The sequence below is a fragment of the Macaca nemestrina genome, chromosome 17, assembly GCF_043159975.1.
Source record: "Macaca nemestrina isolate mMacNem1 chromosome 17, mMacNem.hap1, whole genome shotgun sequence".
Taxonomy (NCBI): domain Eukaryota; kingdom Metazoa; phylum Chordata; class Mammalia; order Primates; family Cercopithecidae; genus Macaca; species Macaca nemestrina.
In genome coordinates this window covers 36762597-36778313 of record NC_092141.1, presented here as the reverse complement: position 1 = coordinate 36778313, position 15717 = coordinate 36762597, and the positions used below count along the sequence as shown (strand labels likewise).

The 15717-nt window shown below is 39.5% G+C and overlaps 1 protein-coding gene across 8 annotated transcripts in view; it reads right to left on the bottom strand.

Moving 5' to 3' along the window:
- The window catches only part of LOC105476873 (golgi SNAP receptor complex member 1), a 56321-nt gene extending 42670 nt beyond the window's left edge, over positions 1 to 13651 (bottom strand). For 5 of the 8 annotated variants that reach the window (XM_071082627.1, XM_071082628.1, XM_024791375.2 and 2 more), the window contains exons 1-5: positions 13525 to 13651; positions 9678 to 9798; positions 6653 to 6740; positions 6206 to 6313; positions 705 to 796 (exon numbers count right to left, since the gene is read on the bottom strand). In XM_071082627.1, coding sequence (XP_070938728.1) covers positions 705 to 796; positions 6206 to 6313; positions 6653 to 6740; positions 9678 to 9798; positions 13525 to 13555 — 440 coding nt within the window. In that variant the 5' untranslated portion in view covers positions 13556 to 13651. Of the gene's footprint in view, positions 1 to 704; positions 797 to 6205; positions 6314 to 6652; positions 6741 to 9677; positions 9799 to 13502 lie in introns of all 8 variants that reach the window. The other 3 variants (XM_011733161.3, XM_011733169.2, XM_024791380.2) reach the window with 3 other exon arrangements.
- Between the last annotated feature and the right edge of the window lie 2066 nt (positions 13652 to 15717).

The window sequence follows — 15717 nt, the reverse complement described above, 5'->3', positions numbered from 1 at the left end:
TCATTCGATAGCTCCAAACTGGAAAGTCTTCAGCTTCAATGAGATGCCCATGGGACTTTGTCAGTAGCGTTCAGTTGTGAAAAAATCTCCAAAAATGCATTTGAAATGCTAGAATAGATCATTAAAAGTGAGGTAAAGGGACAGAGGAAAAAAACAAATATTTAAAATTATAGATTCAGATCAGTATGAGAATGCTGGGAGTCCTTAAATAATTTAACATAAGGCTGTGAGTTTGTACATATTATTGTTTGTAATATATAATTGTTGGGACAAGGGAGAGGGGCAAGTGATAGGTAATAATCAGGAAGAGAAACATGGAGAGCTTCAGTTACGGATAATGTTATAATTAAAGAATTTCTTTTTTCTTTGACACATATGCAGAGGATCATAAAAGTAACATTATAATTCTTAGGGTGGGTGGTAAGAGATGAGAGAACCATGAAGATACCATCTAAGCTGGACTTTGAATTAAGACAGGAAAGTCAAGGTTGGCAGGAGCCAATGATAGAGGAAGCATGAGATAAAAATGGAAAAGTAGATTAGGATGACGCTGTAGCAGCAATGCTCAAAAGACAGTGAAATGGGAATTGGAAACCCTGAAATCTCAACCATGGTTCTGCCACTCAATTTGCAATTAACCGTGAACATATCCTAAAGCTAAATCTGAATAAATATTCTACAAAATAATATAAAAGGCAACTTACTCAATATCTTTTCGTACTGATCCCATGAGATTCTCCCTTTCCCGTATTGCCATAAAGTTTGCTTTGGTTTTATGGAATTCATGTGTATAATCCTGTAATAAATCAACATCCAGTCTCAACAGAAGCTAATTAAGGATTTTCATCTCACTGAACCAGTTATGCATTATCATCACACTGTAAATTTGTCAAGAAAACTGCTATTTAAAAAATTAAATTAACCAAAGGTAAAAATAACTTTAAAATTACTTTGCTGAAGAGTGACCAACTTCTTTCAAATGAAAATAATTCAGTGCTAGGGAAACAGAGCCATTAAATCACTCTCCTTTGTACCTCCTAGTACTTTGTCTTATGAGAGACAATTAAGAAGAAAAAAATTCTGACATAAAATAACTTCAAATAGTCTAGGAGAAAACTTGAGAGGCTCTTTCTACTTAACAGCAAACGTAACAGAGTTTATTTTCAAAGTTCATCATTTTGGAGCTCTCACAAAAAATTTAATTCCTAAACAAAAAAGAACAGAATCAAAAGAACTGTAAGGAACAAAATAATCTTTAAACATTTTCTATTATTTTTGTACCACTGTTAAAAGATATTAAGAATATTCACTACTTTTCATAAATTCGGAGATGTAGATAAAGAAGAAAATAAAAGTCTTGTCTCCCATAGAGTCCCTGTTGACCTTTTAAAAAACAAAAGTAACACATAAACACAGAGGAGAATATTAAAAGAGCACCAAAAGAAATAAAGGTGAAACAAAGGAAAACAAACATTCTGCTCCATCCCTCATCACTGTTACCATCATTTTGCATTTTCTTCCAGGAAATTATTATTTTCTTTCTTTTGGAGACAAGAGTCTTGCTCTGTCACCCAGGCTGGAGTACAGTGGTACCATCTCAGCTCACTGAAACCTCCACCTCCCAGGTTCAAGCAATTCTAGTGCCTCGGCCTCCCTAGTACTGGGACTACAGGAGTGTGCCACTACATCCAGTTAATTTTTGTATCTTTCGTAGAGATGAAGTTTCACCATGTTGGCCAGGCTGGTCTTGAACGCCTGACCTCAAGAGTTCCACCTACTTTAGCCTCCCAAAATGCTGGGATTACAGGCGTGAGCCACTGCACCTGGCCAGAAAATATGTTTTTACATATACAAGCTTATCTATTTCTTTCACTTTGCCAAATAAGTCATAATATACATTCTGATGTACACCCTGCTTTTTGTACTTCATAAAGTATCAAGCAATCTTTCCATATTAGGAAAAAGAAAACTACATCATTCTTTTTAATAGCTGCATAGAATATTATCTTATGATTATCACAATTTAATAAATTCCCTACTGATAAACAATTTAGTTGTTTTCATTTTGTTTCCTATTAAAAATACTGCAAGATCCAGGCACGGTGGCTCATGCCTGTAATCCCAGCACTTTGGAAGGCCAAGGTGGGTGGATCACTACAGGTCAGAAGTTCGAGACCAGCCTGGCCAACATGGCGAATCCCCATCTCTACTAAAAACACAAAACTTAGCCAGTGTGGTGGCACGCACCTGTAGTCCCAGCTATTTTGCTCAGAAGGCTGAGGCAGGAGAATCACTTGAACTTGGGAGGCAGAAGTTGCAGTGAGTTGAGATCATACCACTGCACTCTAGCCTAGGCAACAGAGCGAGACTCTGTTTAAAAACAAAACAAAAAAGATACTGCCAATAAACATTCTTATATGTATTTTTTTAACTGAGCTCTTTTTTTTCTTTTTTTTAAAAGTATATTTAGGCCAGGCATGGTGGCTCACACCTGAAATCCCAGTACTTTGGGAGGCCGAGGCAGGCAGATCACGAGGTCAGGAGATGGAGACCATCCTGGCTAACACAGTGAAATCCCATCTCTACTAAAAATACAAAAAATTAGCCGGGCATGCTGGCGGGCAACTGTAGTCCCAGCTACTCAGGAGGCTAAGGCAGGAGAATGGTGTGAACCCGGGAGGTGGAGGTTGCAGTAAGCCGAGACCGCGCACTGCACTCCAGCCTGGGTAACATAGTGAGACTCTGTCTGAAAAAAAAAAGAAAAAAAAAGTGTATTTAAAGAGTAAATGTCTATTAAGTTCAAAAGAGCTTAAAAAAAAAAAAAAAAAAAAAGGAGTAAATGCCTAGCAATAGAATAATTAGATCAGGGCTGGGCACGGTGGCTCACGCCTGTAATCCCAGCACTTTGGGAGGCTGAGCTGGGTAGATCACGAGGTCAGGAGTTTGAGATCAGCTTGACCAATATGATGTAACTCCATTGCTACTAAAAATACAAAAATTAGTCGGGCGTGATGGTGCATGCCTGTAGTTCCAGCTACTTGGGAGGCCAAGGCAGAAGAATCGCTTGAACTCGGGAGGCGGGGGCTGCAGTGAGCCGAGATTGCACCACTGTACTCCAACACTCCAGCCTGGACAACAGAACGAGACTCCATCTCAAAAAAAAAAACAATAACTGGATCAAAGAATGTTACATTCATTTACATTCTGGTAGTGCTAAACTTCCTTCTAGAAACATTACATCAATTTATGTTCCCACCAGCAATATAGGAGTGCCGTTTTTTAATTTTTATTCTTGCCAATAATGGGTTATAAATGTTTCAACATTTGCTAACCTGACAGGTGAAAAATCACCTCTTTTAGATTTCTGTATTTTTATTTGGAAATACTGCTGAAACTGTTTTTATAGTTTTGGCCACTCATTTTTTGTAAGCAATTTTACACCCTTTGTCCATTTTCCTACTGTCTTTTTCTTATTTCTATTATTTCTCTGTGTAGTAAGCAAATTAGTCATTTGTTACAGTTTCCAGTATCAAGTCTTATTTAGAAAGTCCTTTCTGCTCAAAAGTTTATAAATTTCACCTCTGCTTTATGGTTTCTTTTTCTACACTTCTTGGATCCATTTGGAATTTGTTCTGGATGGGAGGATTGAGATAGAATTCTTTTTTTTAAATCCCTGAATAATTAGGCAATGGTTATAGTTCCATTTATTTTATAATTTCTCTTTGCCGCACTGATTTTAAACAACATCTTTATCAGAAACTAAAAATTTCCATACATAATTGGGTCTACATATAAACTCTACTCTGTTTAATTGTTCTTATTTATTTAATTTTTTTTCCCTCTAGTATCAAACTGTTTCAACTATTTCAGCTTTTTAACAGGTTTTAAGATCTGGGAGAACTACAAACCCTCTACCACTTATCTTCATTTTCAAGTTGTTCTTCTTGGTTGTTCTTGTATGTCTATGATTCCAAATGAACTTTGGTATCATTCTGTCATTTGTTTTTAATTAAACAAACAACAAAACAACCCTGCTGTCTCCACTGGGATGCCATGCAATTCAGACAAAAGTCTTCCCATCCAAAAACGGACTGACTCTTTCCTTTACTTAAATCTTGTTCTATGTCCCTCAGTAGAATTTTGCACATACAAGTCCTACACATTTCTTATTTAATTCATACATAAATACTTTATAGTTTCTTCCCTTATATTTTCTAACAGGTTATCATTTATTTCCTATCATAGTAGGAAAACTATTTGCTTTTATGTATTCATTTTATAATCTACCATCTTACTGAATTTAATTGTTTCTAACTTTTTATCAGGTAATTTTCCTGGGTATACTAGACATAAAATTTTATCCTGCTACCTCACAGAAATTTTGCCTCTTCCTTTCCAATATTTACAACTTTTTTTTTTTTTTTTTTTTTGAGACAGTCTCACTCTGTTGCCCAGGCTGGAGTGCAGTGGCACAATCTCGGCTCACTGCAACCTCCACCTCCTGGGTTCAAGGGTTCAAGCTATTCTCCTGCCTCAGCCTCCCAAGTAGCTGGGATAACAGGCACCCACCACCATGCCCCGCTAATTTTTGTATTTTTAGTAGAGAAGGGGTTTCACCCTGTTGGCCAGGCTAGTCTCCAACTCCGGATCTCAAATGATCCACCCACCTCAGACTTCCAAAGTGCTGGGACAAGAGGCGTGAGCCACCATGCCCAGCCTACATTTCATTTCTTTTTACTAATTGCACCATCAAGAACTTCAAAAACAATGTTATGCATTTGTAGTGATCATGGGTATCCTTGTGTTGTTTTATTCAATAGGAATGTTTTTATTGCCTGGCTTATTTTTGTACTTTAGTAGAGACGGGGTTTCGCCATGTTGGCCAGGCTGGTCTCCAACTCCTGACCTCAGGTGATCCACTCACCTCATGCCTCCCAAAGTGCTGGGATTACAGGCATGAGCCACCGCGTCTGGCCATCTATTCCTACTTTTAAAAACAGTTTTTAAAATTAGAAATAGTTGCTGACTTTTCACAGTATTAAAAATATTTGTGGCTGGGTACAGCAGCTCATGCCTGTAATTCTAGCACTTTGGAAGGCCGAGGTGGGTAGACTGCCCACACACAGGAGTTAAGAGAACAGCCTGGGCAACATAGTAAAAACCTGTGAACAGAGGAGTTAGAGACCAGCCTGAGCAACACGGCAAGGACCTGTCTCTGCTAAAAAACTTTTAAAAAATTGGCCAGGGGCCGGGCGCGGTGGCTCAAGCCTGTAATCCCAGCACTTTGGGAGGCCGAGGCGGGTGGATCACGAGGTCAGGAGATCGAGACTATCCTGGCTAACACGGTGAAACCCCGTCTCTACTAAAAATACAAAAAACTAGCCGGGCGTGGTGGCGGGCGCCTGTAGTCTCAGCTACTCGGGAGGCTGAGGCGGGAGAATGGCGTGAACCCGGGAGGCGGAGCTTGCAGTGAGCCGAGATCACGCCACGGCACTCCAGCCTGGGAGACACAGCGAGACTCCGTCTCAAAAAAAAAAAAAAAAAAAAAAAAAATTGGCCAGGTGTGGTGGCATGTGCTTGTGGTCCCAGATGCTCAGGAGGCTGAGGTAGGAGGATTGTTTGAGCTTGGGAGGTTGAGGCCGCAGTGAGCTGTGATTGCACTACTGCACTCCAGCCTGGGTGACAGAGAGACCCTATCTCAAAAAAAAAAAAAAATTGCCTTCCTATTTGTACTACTATATTTTTAACATATCCTCCATTTAAATCTTTAAGAGTTTAGTTTTATTGGTGCATAAACATTTATTGTTTTCTCAAACAATACACTGAGTATAGTAAATTAGTCATCTTCAAAGCCAGATGAAAGCACACTCTAACCCACAATGTTACTGTCTATACATGACCATTGACTAGTTCACGGTTACAGCTAGCTAGCTAGGTCTCCCAGAACGGAAGTATATCATCCAGTGATGAATATTAGTCAACTTCGCCAGGAAATAGCAAGAGCTATTAGATATTTTCAGAATTTTATAATGGTGACCAAAAAAAAAAAAAAAGTAAAACAAGTCCCTCTAGCATGGCATTTATTTTCTCAGATGTTTCTCTTTGTCATTTTAAATACATGTGCACATATCCAATGCAGAGATTAAAAAAAAAAAAAAACCTGAACTCCTGTGATAATGAAAATGTCTCGAGCCCAATATATTACCTGCAATATGTCTCTATGCCGCTGTAATGTATGCATCAGGGCCGCATTCAAGGAGGGGACACCTGCACTGTTGGTATATTCTGCCATTTTATCGTTTACCCCTGTAAGCTAGAAATAAAGAAAAAAAAATATTTTACTAAGCACTATAAACAGCTAAAAGCAAATTATTTGCCTATATGCCCTTTTGGTTGACAGCAAAACAAAACAAAACAAAAAACAAACAAGATATCAAGTAAGAATTAAGCATTCCCCCACATAATCCATAAAGACCAAAATAACATCGTATCACCTGAGAATGGCTGTCATCAAAATTCAAGTGGTGTGGGGAGGTACACATCTTGAATGGAATGGATAATTTCATTAAACATGTCTGTCTCAATACAATCCAGGATCCTATCTAACAAGTATACAGTTATTTGCAAAACAGCCATTTAACAAAGCACTTACCCTTGCCAAAAGTTGTTCAATCTCGATCGCCATTGTCTCAAACATTCTGTCTTGGCTTGATCCATTTAAAAGGGGTGTTGTATCAGAACTAAAAAGAAGTTCAGTTAAAGAGGATCCATTACTCAAATGCAGTCCTTTAAAACATACTTAAAATAATAAGGTAATTAATATGAACCATAAAAATGAATTATGGATTATGTTATATAGGGTCTGTGAGAAACAATCTTTTACATTTTTACCCCAAAGGAATTATGGTTCCTTCAACCTCAACATTAAGTTCTCTCTTCTTTCCTTGACTCTTACCAAGAGGAAATAAGATTGAGGTTTAAATGATCCACAGATTGGATAACTAGCTAACGAATACTCAGGAACTGGCTTTAAATTCAATATATACAGCCACCTGCATACTTTGGTACTAATCTTCTACATTTCCACTTACAGTATGCAATCATCTTTTTGTTTCGTAGAATTGTGTTAAATTGCCTTTTCAAATGTGAATGGTCAAAAATCTATCTTTTTATAAGTGAAACTTAAGTTTGACAGATTCAAATTCTAAACCCACCTGTCTGAGTGTTTCTTTTGCCTTTTCTAAAACACCACTAACTTTCATCGGGTTAGGTATGTATTAGCATCCAATGAGCAGCTCAATACAGATCGGAGTTATACCGGACACAGATAAATGCCCAGGCAATGACTATGAGCTCCAATCTTACCGAAGACTTTGTCCTACCCTGTGACAGTGCCTGGGTGTGGCAAATGAAAAAGATTAAAAAATGCTCTGTAGACTACTAATATAAATCCTCCTCTACCAGATATATGAAAAAGAACAATATGCCAATAGAATTAAAGCTTCATGAAGGGAGGAAAAAACTGCTCTGTCTTATTTATTGATATATGCCTAGCACCTAGTATAGAGCCAGGCACATAGTAGATGCTCACTAAATGTTTGTTGAATGAATGAATGAGAGAGCAATCTCTACTACTGGTTATTCCATACTCCTTATATTCATATATTCATCAGGACAGACTAAAGGGAAATGGCCAAAAACTAATTCTTCACAATACTAGGATTCAGTTAAATTTAATTCATCTTATAGGTGGGTAATGAATGATTCATAGACCTTGAAGTTTTCAAAATACAGAAAGTTAAAAAAAAAAAAAGAAAGAAAGATTCCTGGAATAAATCATATTCTAGTTATTGCTTAGTTGACTCATTGTGACATGCTTCCAACCTGGGCATCAAACAAGACACTTTAGAATACACATCAAATCTTGATCCTCATGGCCTTAGATTTTTATTTAAAAGGGTAGTTAGGCTGAAGTAATTCTACAAAGCCAGTTTCAGTTTGTGGTAGAATTTCTTAGGAAATGTTTTCAAGATAGTTTTTCCTTTAGAGGAATAAAAAAAGTATTAGTTCGTGAAGCACACGGAACATAGAAAATGCACAGAAAGAACATTCTTCATTCTCTTGCTAAATAAAGCCAAGTCCAAAGCAATGCAATCTATTTGATGTGTTAGTAATTTATTTTGAGATCCTAGAGTCAATGTTGGCCCTGCTGCCTTTACAACCAATGAGTCCTTATGAAAAAGAAACAGTACTTTGGCTATAGTGTTGAAATTAGCTTTTTGTTCAAATGTACACAATATAGTAGGGTTTAGACTGTGGGTCTGGAGATAGACCTAGATTCAAATCCAAGCTCAGATTTTATTGTTTTTATTAGCTGACAAATATCCTACTCACTTCTAATCTTTGAAAAAGTATATAAAATAAGTGTGGATTAACAACAACTCTGCTACCAGCAATTTCACCACTAGGTATATAGAAACATTCTGTGTAAAAATGTTCCCAGCAGTATTTATAAAAAGTGCTTACCTAACATATAATGAACACTCTATGTCAGCTATCAAAATTGTTATTATTAATTAGCAAAAATTAGAAACAATGGCCATCATCAAATGGTTAAACTGTGATACAGTCATAAAATACTACATATAAATTTCAAATGAATATACCAGAGTTAAATGAATCCATTGCTGAATCTCAAAAATGTTAAAGAAAAAAAAAGTTGTAAAATAACCATACTATATATATACCATATAACATAATAGAATACGATGAATTGCTCAGGAATACAAACATGCAGTAAGAATACATTTTGATTAAGGGGTGGGAGAAAGTGGGGGGCCATAAGGGGCTTCAATGGAATGAGTAATTATCATTTTTTTAAAATGGGAGAAAGGCACTTGGGGGTCCATGATATTACTCGTTGTAACTGTCTTAAATACTGCCTAATTTAAAACAATTTTTTTTTATTTCTATTTTTTTTTAGAGACAGGGTTTCACCATGTTGCCCAGGCTAGTCTTGAACTCCTGGGCTCAAGTGATCCATCCACCTCAGCCTCCTAAAGTCCTGGGATTACAGGTGTGATCCACTGTACCTGTCTACTCCTAATATTTTCTTGAAACAAGTGGATGACTTAAAGTGAGCATAAGCTTCAAAGATAAGAACATATTTTCCATACATTTAATATGGTAATATACCAGTTTCTCCAAAAAGTACCAAAATTAAAGACAGCTTTGATAATGAATAACAAGGATACACAGTGCATTAGATACCCTCTAATAGAATAAACACCAGAAAAGCAGTATGTATACTTGGTACTTGGGTAGATCCACAGGTCCGTTTAGCAATTGGAAAACACAAGAAATACATACCACATGGGCAAATCAGCCACCTTTTCCCTACACTGGCTGAATTAGACACTCATATTTTTAATACAAACTTATTCTGAGGTTCTAGCAGGCTTCTCCTGACACTGTAACAATCTTTGTCTAAAGATTCCAAATAAATGCTAGTCTCAAGAATTTGGAAGAATTTTAGTAAGTCACTAAAAAATAAAACAGTCAATGACAAAACACCAAAACTTCACCAACAGACCAACTTACAGAAGTTATATATTTTAGTTTCTTTTTTAACACTTTAAAAGCATAGTTAAGGCATAAGAGACAGAATCTGGTAGTACCTATACCTGTCGCGTCTTCCATCTCGGGTACTGCTATGACTGTAACTTGTACATAGTTTGCTGAAGGAAACTAGTTTCAGGTCAAGTTCATTTTCCAGCTGTCGAGCCTGTTTCCTGAGATCTTTAACAAAATTACAACAACAAATAATTAGACATAAAAAGTAGACACAAAAATCACAAGACTATTCTGAAGAAAACAAACTATGAAAATGATCATATACTGATCTAGCTACACCCATAAAGAAAAGTGTTGGCTGGACACGATGGCTCACGCCTGTAATCCCAGCACTTTGGGAGGCCAAGGCGGGCAGATCATCTGAGGTCGGGAGTTCGAGACCAGCCTGACCAACACGGAGAAACCCCATCTCTACTAAAAATACAAAATTAGCCAGGCGTGGTGGCGCACGCCTGTAATCCCAGCTACTCAGGAGGCTGGGGCAGGAGAATCACTGAACGCGGGAGGTGGAGGTTGCAGTGAGCTGAGATTGTGCCATTGCACTCCAGCCTGGGTGACAAGAACAAAACTATGTCTCAAAAGAAAAAAAAAAAAGGAAAAGAAAAGTCTTAAAAGAAGGAAACCAAGGACTTGCCCAGCAAAGCAGATTAGTCACTTATAAACTTCAGAGGGGACAGGAAGGGAAGTAGTAATGGGAGATGCAACTTTGCAGCTTTACTCCAAAGATGGCTAGAAAACAAAAGTTGTTCTACCATTCCTGAAACTATTTATATAGCGATAACTAAAATTCTGTAATTCAGAGAAAAACAAGAAGAGAATACAAATCACAAATGAACTAAAACTATGGTTTATGACCAGCATTATCAACTTACCAGTTAATGTTGTAAGAAAGAAGCCATTATTCTTTTGAAAGAGATTTTGCTTTTTATGTTCCAAAGCTTTATTAGGCTCATGAACTTCTTTGCATAATAGCAAAATGAATTTTTTTTTTTTTTTTTTTTTTTTTTTGAGATGGAGTCTTGTTCTGTCACCTAGGCTGGAGTGCAGTGGCATGACCTTGGCTCACTGCAGACTCCACCTCCTGGGTTCAAGCAACTCTCATGCCTCAACTACCTCCCAAGTAGCTGGGACTACAGGCACATACTACCACGCCTGGCTAATTTTTGTATTTTTAGTAAAAACAGGGTTTCACCATGTTGGCCAGGGTGGTCTTTAACTCCTGACCTCAAGTGATCTACTGACCTTGGCTTCCCAAAGTGCTGGGATTACAGGTGTGAGCCACTATGCCCAGACCAAAATGACTTCTCAATTGAACATAAAGAAAAAAAGTTACCATGAAAATTGCCTTTTTCTTTCTTTTCTTCTTTTTCTTTTTTTTCTGTTATTAGAGATGAGGTCTCACAATGTTGCCCAGGCTGGTCTCGAACTCCTAAGCTCCAGTGACCCTCCCGCCTGGGCCTCCCAAAGTGCTAGAATTACAGGCATGAGACACTGCGCCTGGCCAAAAATCGCCTTTAAAAAACTTACTGAAGCCAAGCAGAGTGGCTCACGTCTATAATCCCAGCACTTTGGGAGACCAAGACGGGTGGATCATGAGGTCAGGAGATCCAGACCATCCTGGCTAACACAGTGAAACCCTGTCTCTACTAAAAATACAAAAAATTAGCCAGGCGTGGTGATGGGTGCCTGTAGTCCCGCTACTTGAGAGGTTGAGGCAGGAGAATGGCATGAACCTGGAAGGCAGAGCTTGCAGTGAGTGGAGATTGAGCCACTGCACTCCAGCCTGGGCGACAGTGCGAGACTCCGTCTTTAAAAGAAAAAAAAAAAAACTTACTGAAAGTAATTTGGAGGGCTAAAACTAACAATAAACTATGTGCTACTAACAAGGTCGAATATGAGTATGACAGAAATAAGTATGTAAGTTTTAACAGCAGAAGCAAACAAGCAAGTAGAGAAATTGGTTTAGCAGTCTAGCATCTAAGGGGTTGTGTGACAGAAGCCACAGTCTGGACAACCACACACAGATACGAGTATTCTCATTCAAGGTAAGTAAAGGTTAAAATAAAAGGGCAGAAGTACCAGAGGTAATGGTGTAAGAATCTCTCTTTCAGTGATAAAGAATACAAAACATTATTTCAATATGCTTTTCAAACAGAAATAGAAAGTGTAGTTAACATAGTGGAACATATTTACCCAGAGACCAAAAGCCAGTTCGAATCTCGGCACAGCCACTTACTGACTCTAAGATGTATCAACAATCTACTTAACCTATGACCTTCAGCTTCTGGTTTTTTAAACCCCTACCTTCAGGGTTTGCCTATGTATTGGTAATCATATGCTTAAAGCAGCTGGCACAGAGTAGGTTGTCAGTAATGAGCTGCTGTAATATCATAGCATGCTGCTTCAAAAAAACCACAGCCTAACGACTAGTAATAAAGATATCAGTAGCCTCTTCTACATAATTTTTAAAAGTTTTCTAGCAGCCAGGAGCAGTGGGTCATACCTGTAATCCCAGCACTTTGGGAGGCAGAGGTGGGCGGATCACGAGGTCAGAAGATCAAGACCATCCTGGCCAACATGGTGAAACCCCATCTCTACTAAAAATACAAAAATTAGCCAGGTGTGGTGGTGCGCACCTGTAGTCCCAGCTACTCAGGAGGCTGAGACAGGAGAATCTCTTGAACGCAGGAGGCGGAGGCTGCAGTGAGCCGAGATCGATCGCGCCACTACACTCCAGCCTAGGCAACAGAGCGAGACTCTAAATTCTGTCTCCAAAAAATAAAATAAAATAAAATAAAAAGTTTTCTATCTAGTACACACATTTCAAATGGGCATGGTGATACACGTTTTAAACCATAAGCACGCTTTTCTGTGATTGAAATAATTGTCTTCTCCAGTAGGAAACACAAGTAAAAGCATTTAGAAAGTATGATAGGCAAATCTGGATAAATTTAGAATGAAGTTTCTTAGACCAAGGGGCTGATAGTGACAATACTGTGGTTTCTAGAGGCTTCAGTGGATAGCAATAGAAACAGGTCAAAGGAACTTGGAAAGTAGTTTCTATGCTGCAGTAAAGCAAAGAGAGAGTTGGGAGAAAAAGGTGAGCTTTCTCTGCTCTTGTTGATCACCACGGTCCAGGAATGAGTTTTACGTAAGCTCACTTTATCGGACTATATTTTCAGGAATTAAATAAATGCATTTGTCAAATCACAAGAAGGTTTTTTGGTGGGAGAAGTATAGCAAATGTAACTGCAATTCACACAGGTTCTCTCAACTTTTTCATTAAAACCGATTCTAAGACTCCAGAGCAGTATGGTAAGTCATTTTCTCTTCCTTCAAACACCCAACCCTGAAGTTCCCAGCCTGTAGTTGTCATGCGGACCCAACAGGAGACATTCTGTCTCCCATTCTCTTCATACTTCCTCCGGCGGACCGGAATGCAAGTTCCTCCTTTCTTTTCCCACTCAGATTTCCAATAGTGACCTCAACTCCACTGCGCCGACTCCTCCAGTCTCCCGGGCTCTGGATCTTCTCCCTCAACATTCGTTTCCTCTCAGAGTTCGTACCCCAAGCCCCTTCGTCCGAGTTCCATTACTCCCTCAACATAATTCTACCCAGGCGATTCAGATCCCTCTTCCTCCACATCCCCGCTCTGTCCACTCTGTCCAACCCCTGCCCCACGTCCCGCTCACAGGGGCCGGCCAGGCCAGACCCCTGCCCCAGACCGTTCGGTATCCCCAAGGCCCTGGGGCTCCCAATTAGGCAAGCCCCGCTGCTCAGCTCGGCCGCTCCGGAGGTCTGGTTCTTTCCTCTGCTGTTTCTCCCAAGATCTGTCCTCACTCAGCCCCTCTCACCCTCGTGGGACGCACCCGGAGGCCTTCTCGCCCTCACCTTCCCAGTAATTGCTGGTTCCTGCCGCCATCTTTGTTGTCCAACGTCAGCCGGGATAGAGGAGCAGAGGCGATGCAGGCCAGAAAGTCACCACCGCGCCTGTTTCCGCCCCGAGCGCCAGGGCTGACGGGATGCGAGCCTCCGCGGACACTGCCACCTGCTGATCAGTTCGTTATCTTACAGCTTTTAAGTAGCGACAGATCAAAAACTTCAGCTTTAGCTCTTGACACTCTCAGAATGTCTGTCTTTCATTCCCGCTTTCTGCGCCCCAAACCATCATCATCTCCCTTATCCCGGCTTATCCTTTCTCTCAGCAGGTGCCTACTTGACTGGGAGGAGAATCATCCTCAGGCAACGCCCTCAATTTCCTTCACCTTGTCTCTAATGTGTATCTTCAGCCAATTTCATCTTTTCTCATACACAGAGACCCTTTCTTCCCAGAGCCATTTCCTTCATCCTACCTCCCCGCCTGTGCTCCATCATCCACGTTCTCTAGCATATGCGCTCTTCTCCACTGGCTGCTTTCCTTGTGTCTACAGTAGTTCTAGTTCCAGCCCTCTTTCCTTGCCAGCCGCCACATCTAGAAAGAGTGAGCTAACTGCTTCTACATGCTCTCGGCCTGAGCCCTCAACCTGCTAAAATCTGCTGTGCAAACCCACACTTTATAGATACATAAATTATCTGCTGGTGCTGACTTAATTCTAGTGAAGTGTAGAAACCTTAATTCCTGTAAAGTTCTTTCCCCCACTCATTTATAATATAGTTGTTTTTAAGTATTTCCTCTGCTTTCATTGAGAGAACCACATCAGTCAATGTTTTAATATTTGCTTCAAGTGTCAGGCATAAGTTAGAGAATTCAAGAGAAGAGGAAAGCTTACTTGATTTATGCATATTTTACTCTTCTTCCTTCCTAGTGTCCCAAGATTCCTTTTTTTAATCGTTTCCTTTCTGTTTCAAGAATTTCCCTCAGCCATTTTTTTTAAAGAGTAGGTCAGCTGGTGACAAATTCTATTCGTTTTTCTTCATCTGAGAATGTCTTGATTTCGCTTCATTCTTGGGGGATCGGATATTGTTGCCAGATATAGAATGTGAAGTTGACAATTTCTTTTTTTCAGCACTTGAAAAATGTGCCAATTCCTTCTGGCCTCCATAGTTTCAGATAAGAAATTGGCTACAATTGGAATTGTTTTTCCACTGTAGCTAAAATATATTTTCTCTCTCACTGCTTTCAAGAACTGTTCTTTAGTTTTCAGAAGTTATGATGTGCCTTGGTGTAGATTTCTTTGGATTTATCCTGTTCTTGATATCCTCAGCTTCTTGATTATTACATTTATGGCTTCTGCCAAATTTGGGGGATTCTCAGCCATTGTTTCTTCCAATACTTTTCCTATCAAATACTGTTTCTCTTCTTTTTCTGGGAGTCTGATGATGTGAATGCTAGATCTTTTGTTAATGTCCCACATAGCTCTGAAGTTATGCTAATTTTTTTTTCAGTCTAGTTTCCCTCATTCGGATTTGGTACTATCTACTATTCTGTCTTCAGATTTGCTGACGGGAAAGTATGTCTTTCCTTTGTTCCCTCCATTCTGCTGTTGAGCCCATCTGTTGAGTTCATGTCAATTATTGCATTTTTCATATCTAAAACTTCTGTTCAGTTCCTCATTATATCTTCTGTTTCTTTGCTGAGACTCTTTTTATCATTTGTTCTAAGTTTGTTTGTAATTGCTCACTAAAGTATTTTTATTAGAGCTGCTTTAAAGTCCTTGTCAGATAATTCCAACATCTGTGTCATCTTGCTGTTGGGGTCTGTTGTCTTCTTTTCACTCAAGTCGAAATTTTCTGGGCTGTTGGAATGACAATTTTTATAAATTGTATCCTGATGTTTTAGGTATTTGTTATGAGATTCTGGAATTTAAGTTTTCTGTTTAAGCGGACTTGCTCTGACACATGCTGCTGGGGGGCATAGGGAAATGCTTGTTACTTCCAGGTGGGAGTGGAAGTTCCGGCTCTGCCTTGGCCTTCATTGATTCCCCAGGGAGGAGGTGCCTTGTTACTGCTCCCCATGTGGTCCCCATTGCCACCATGGCAGGGAGCCTCATTACTGCTGTTCGGTGGACAAGAAGTCCAAGTGGGTGTGGGTGGGGCGCTTCATTACAGCTGGTGAGTGTGGAAGCCTAGCCTCCTCTCTCAGCC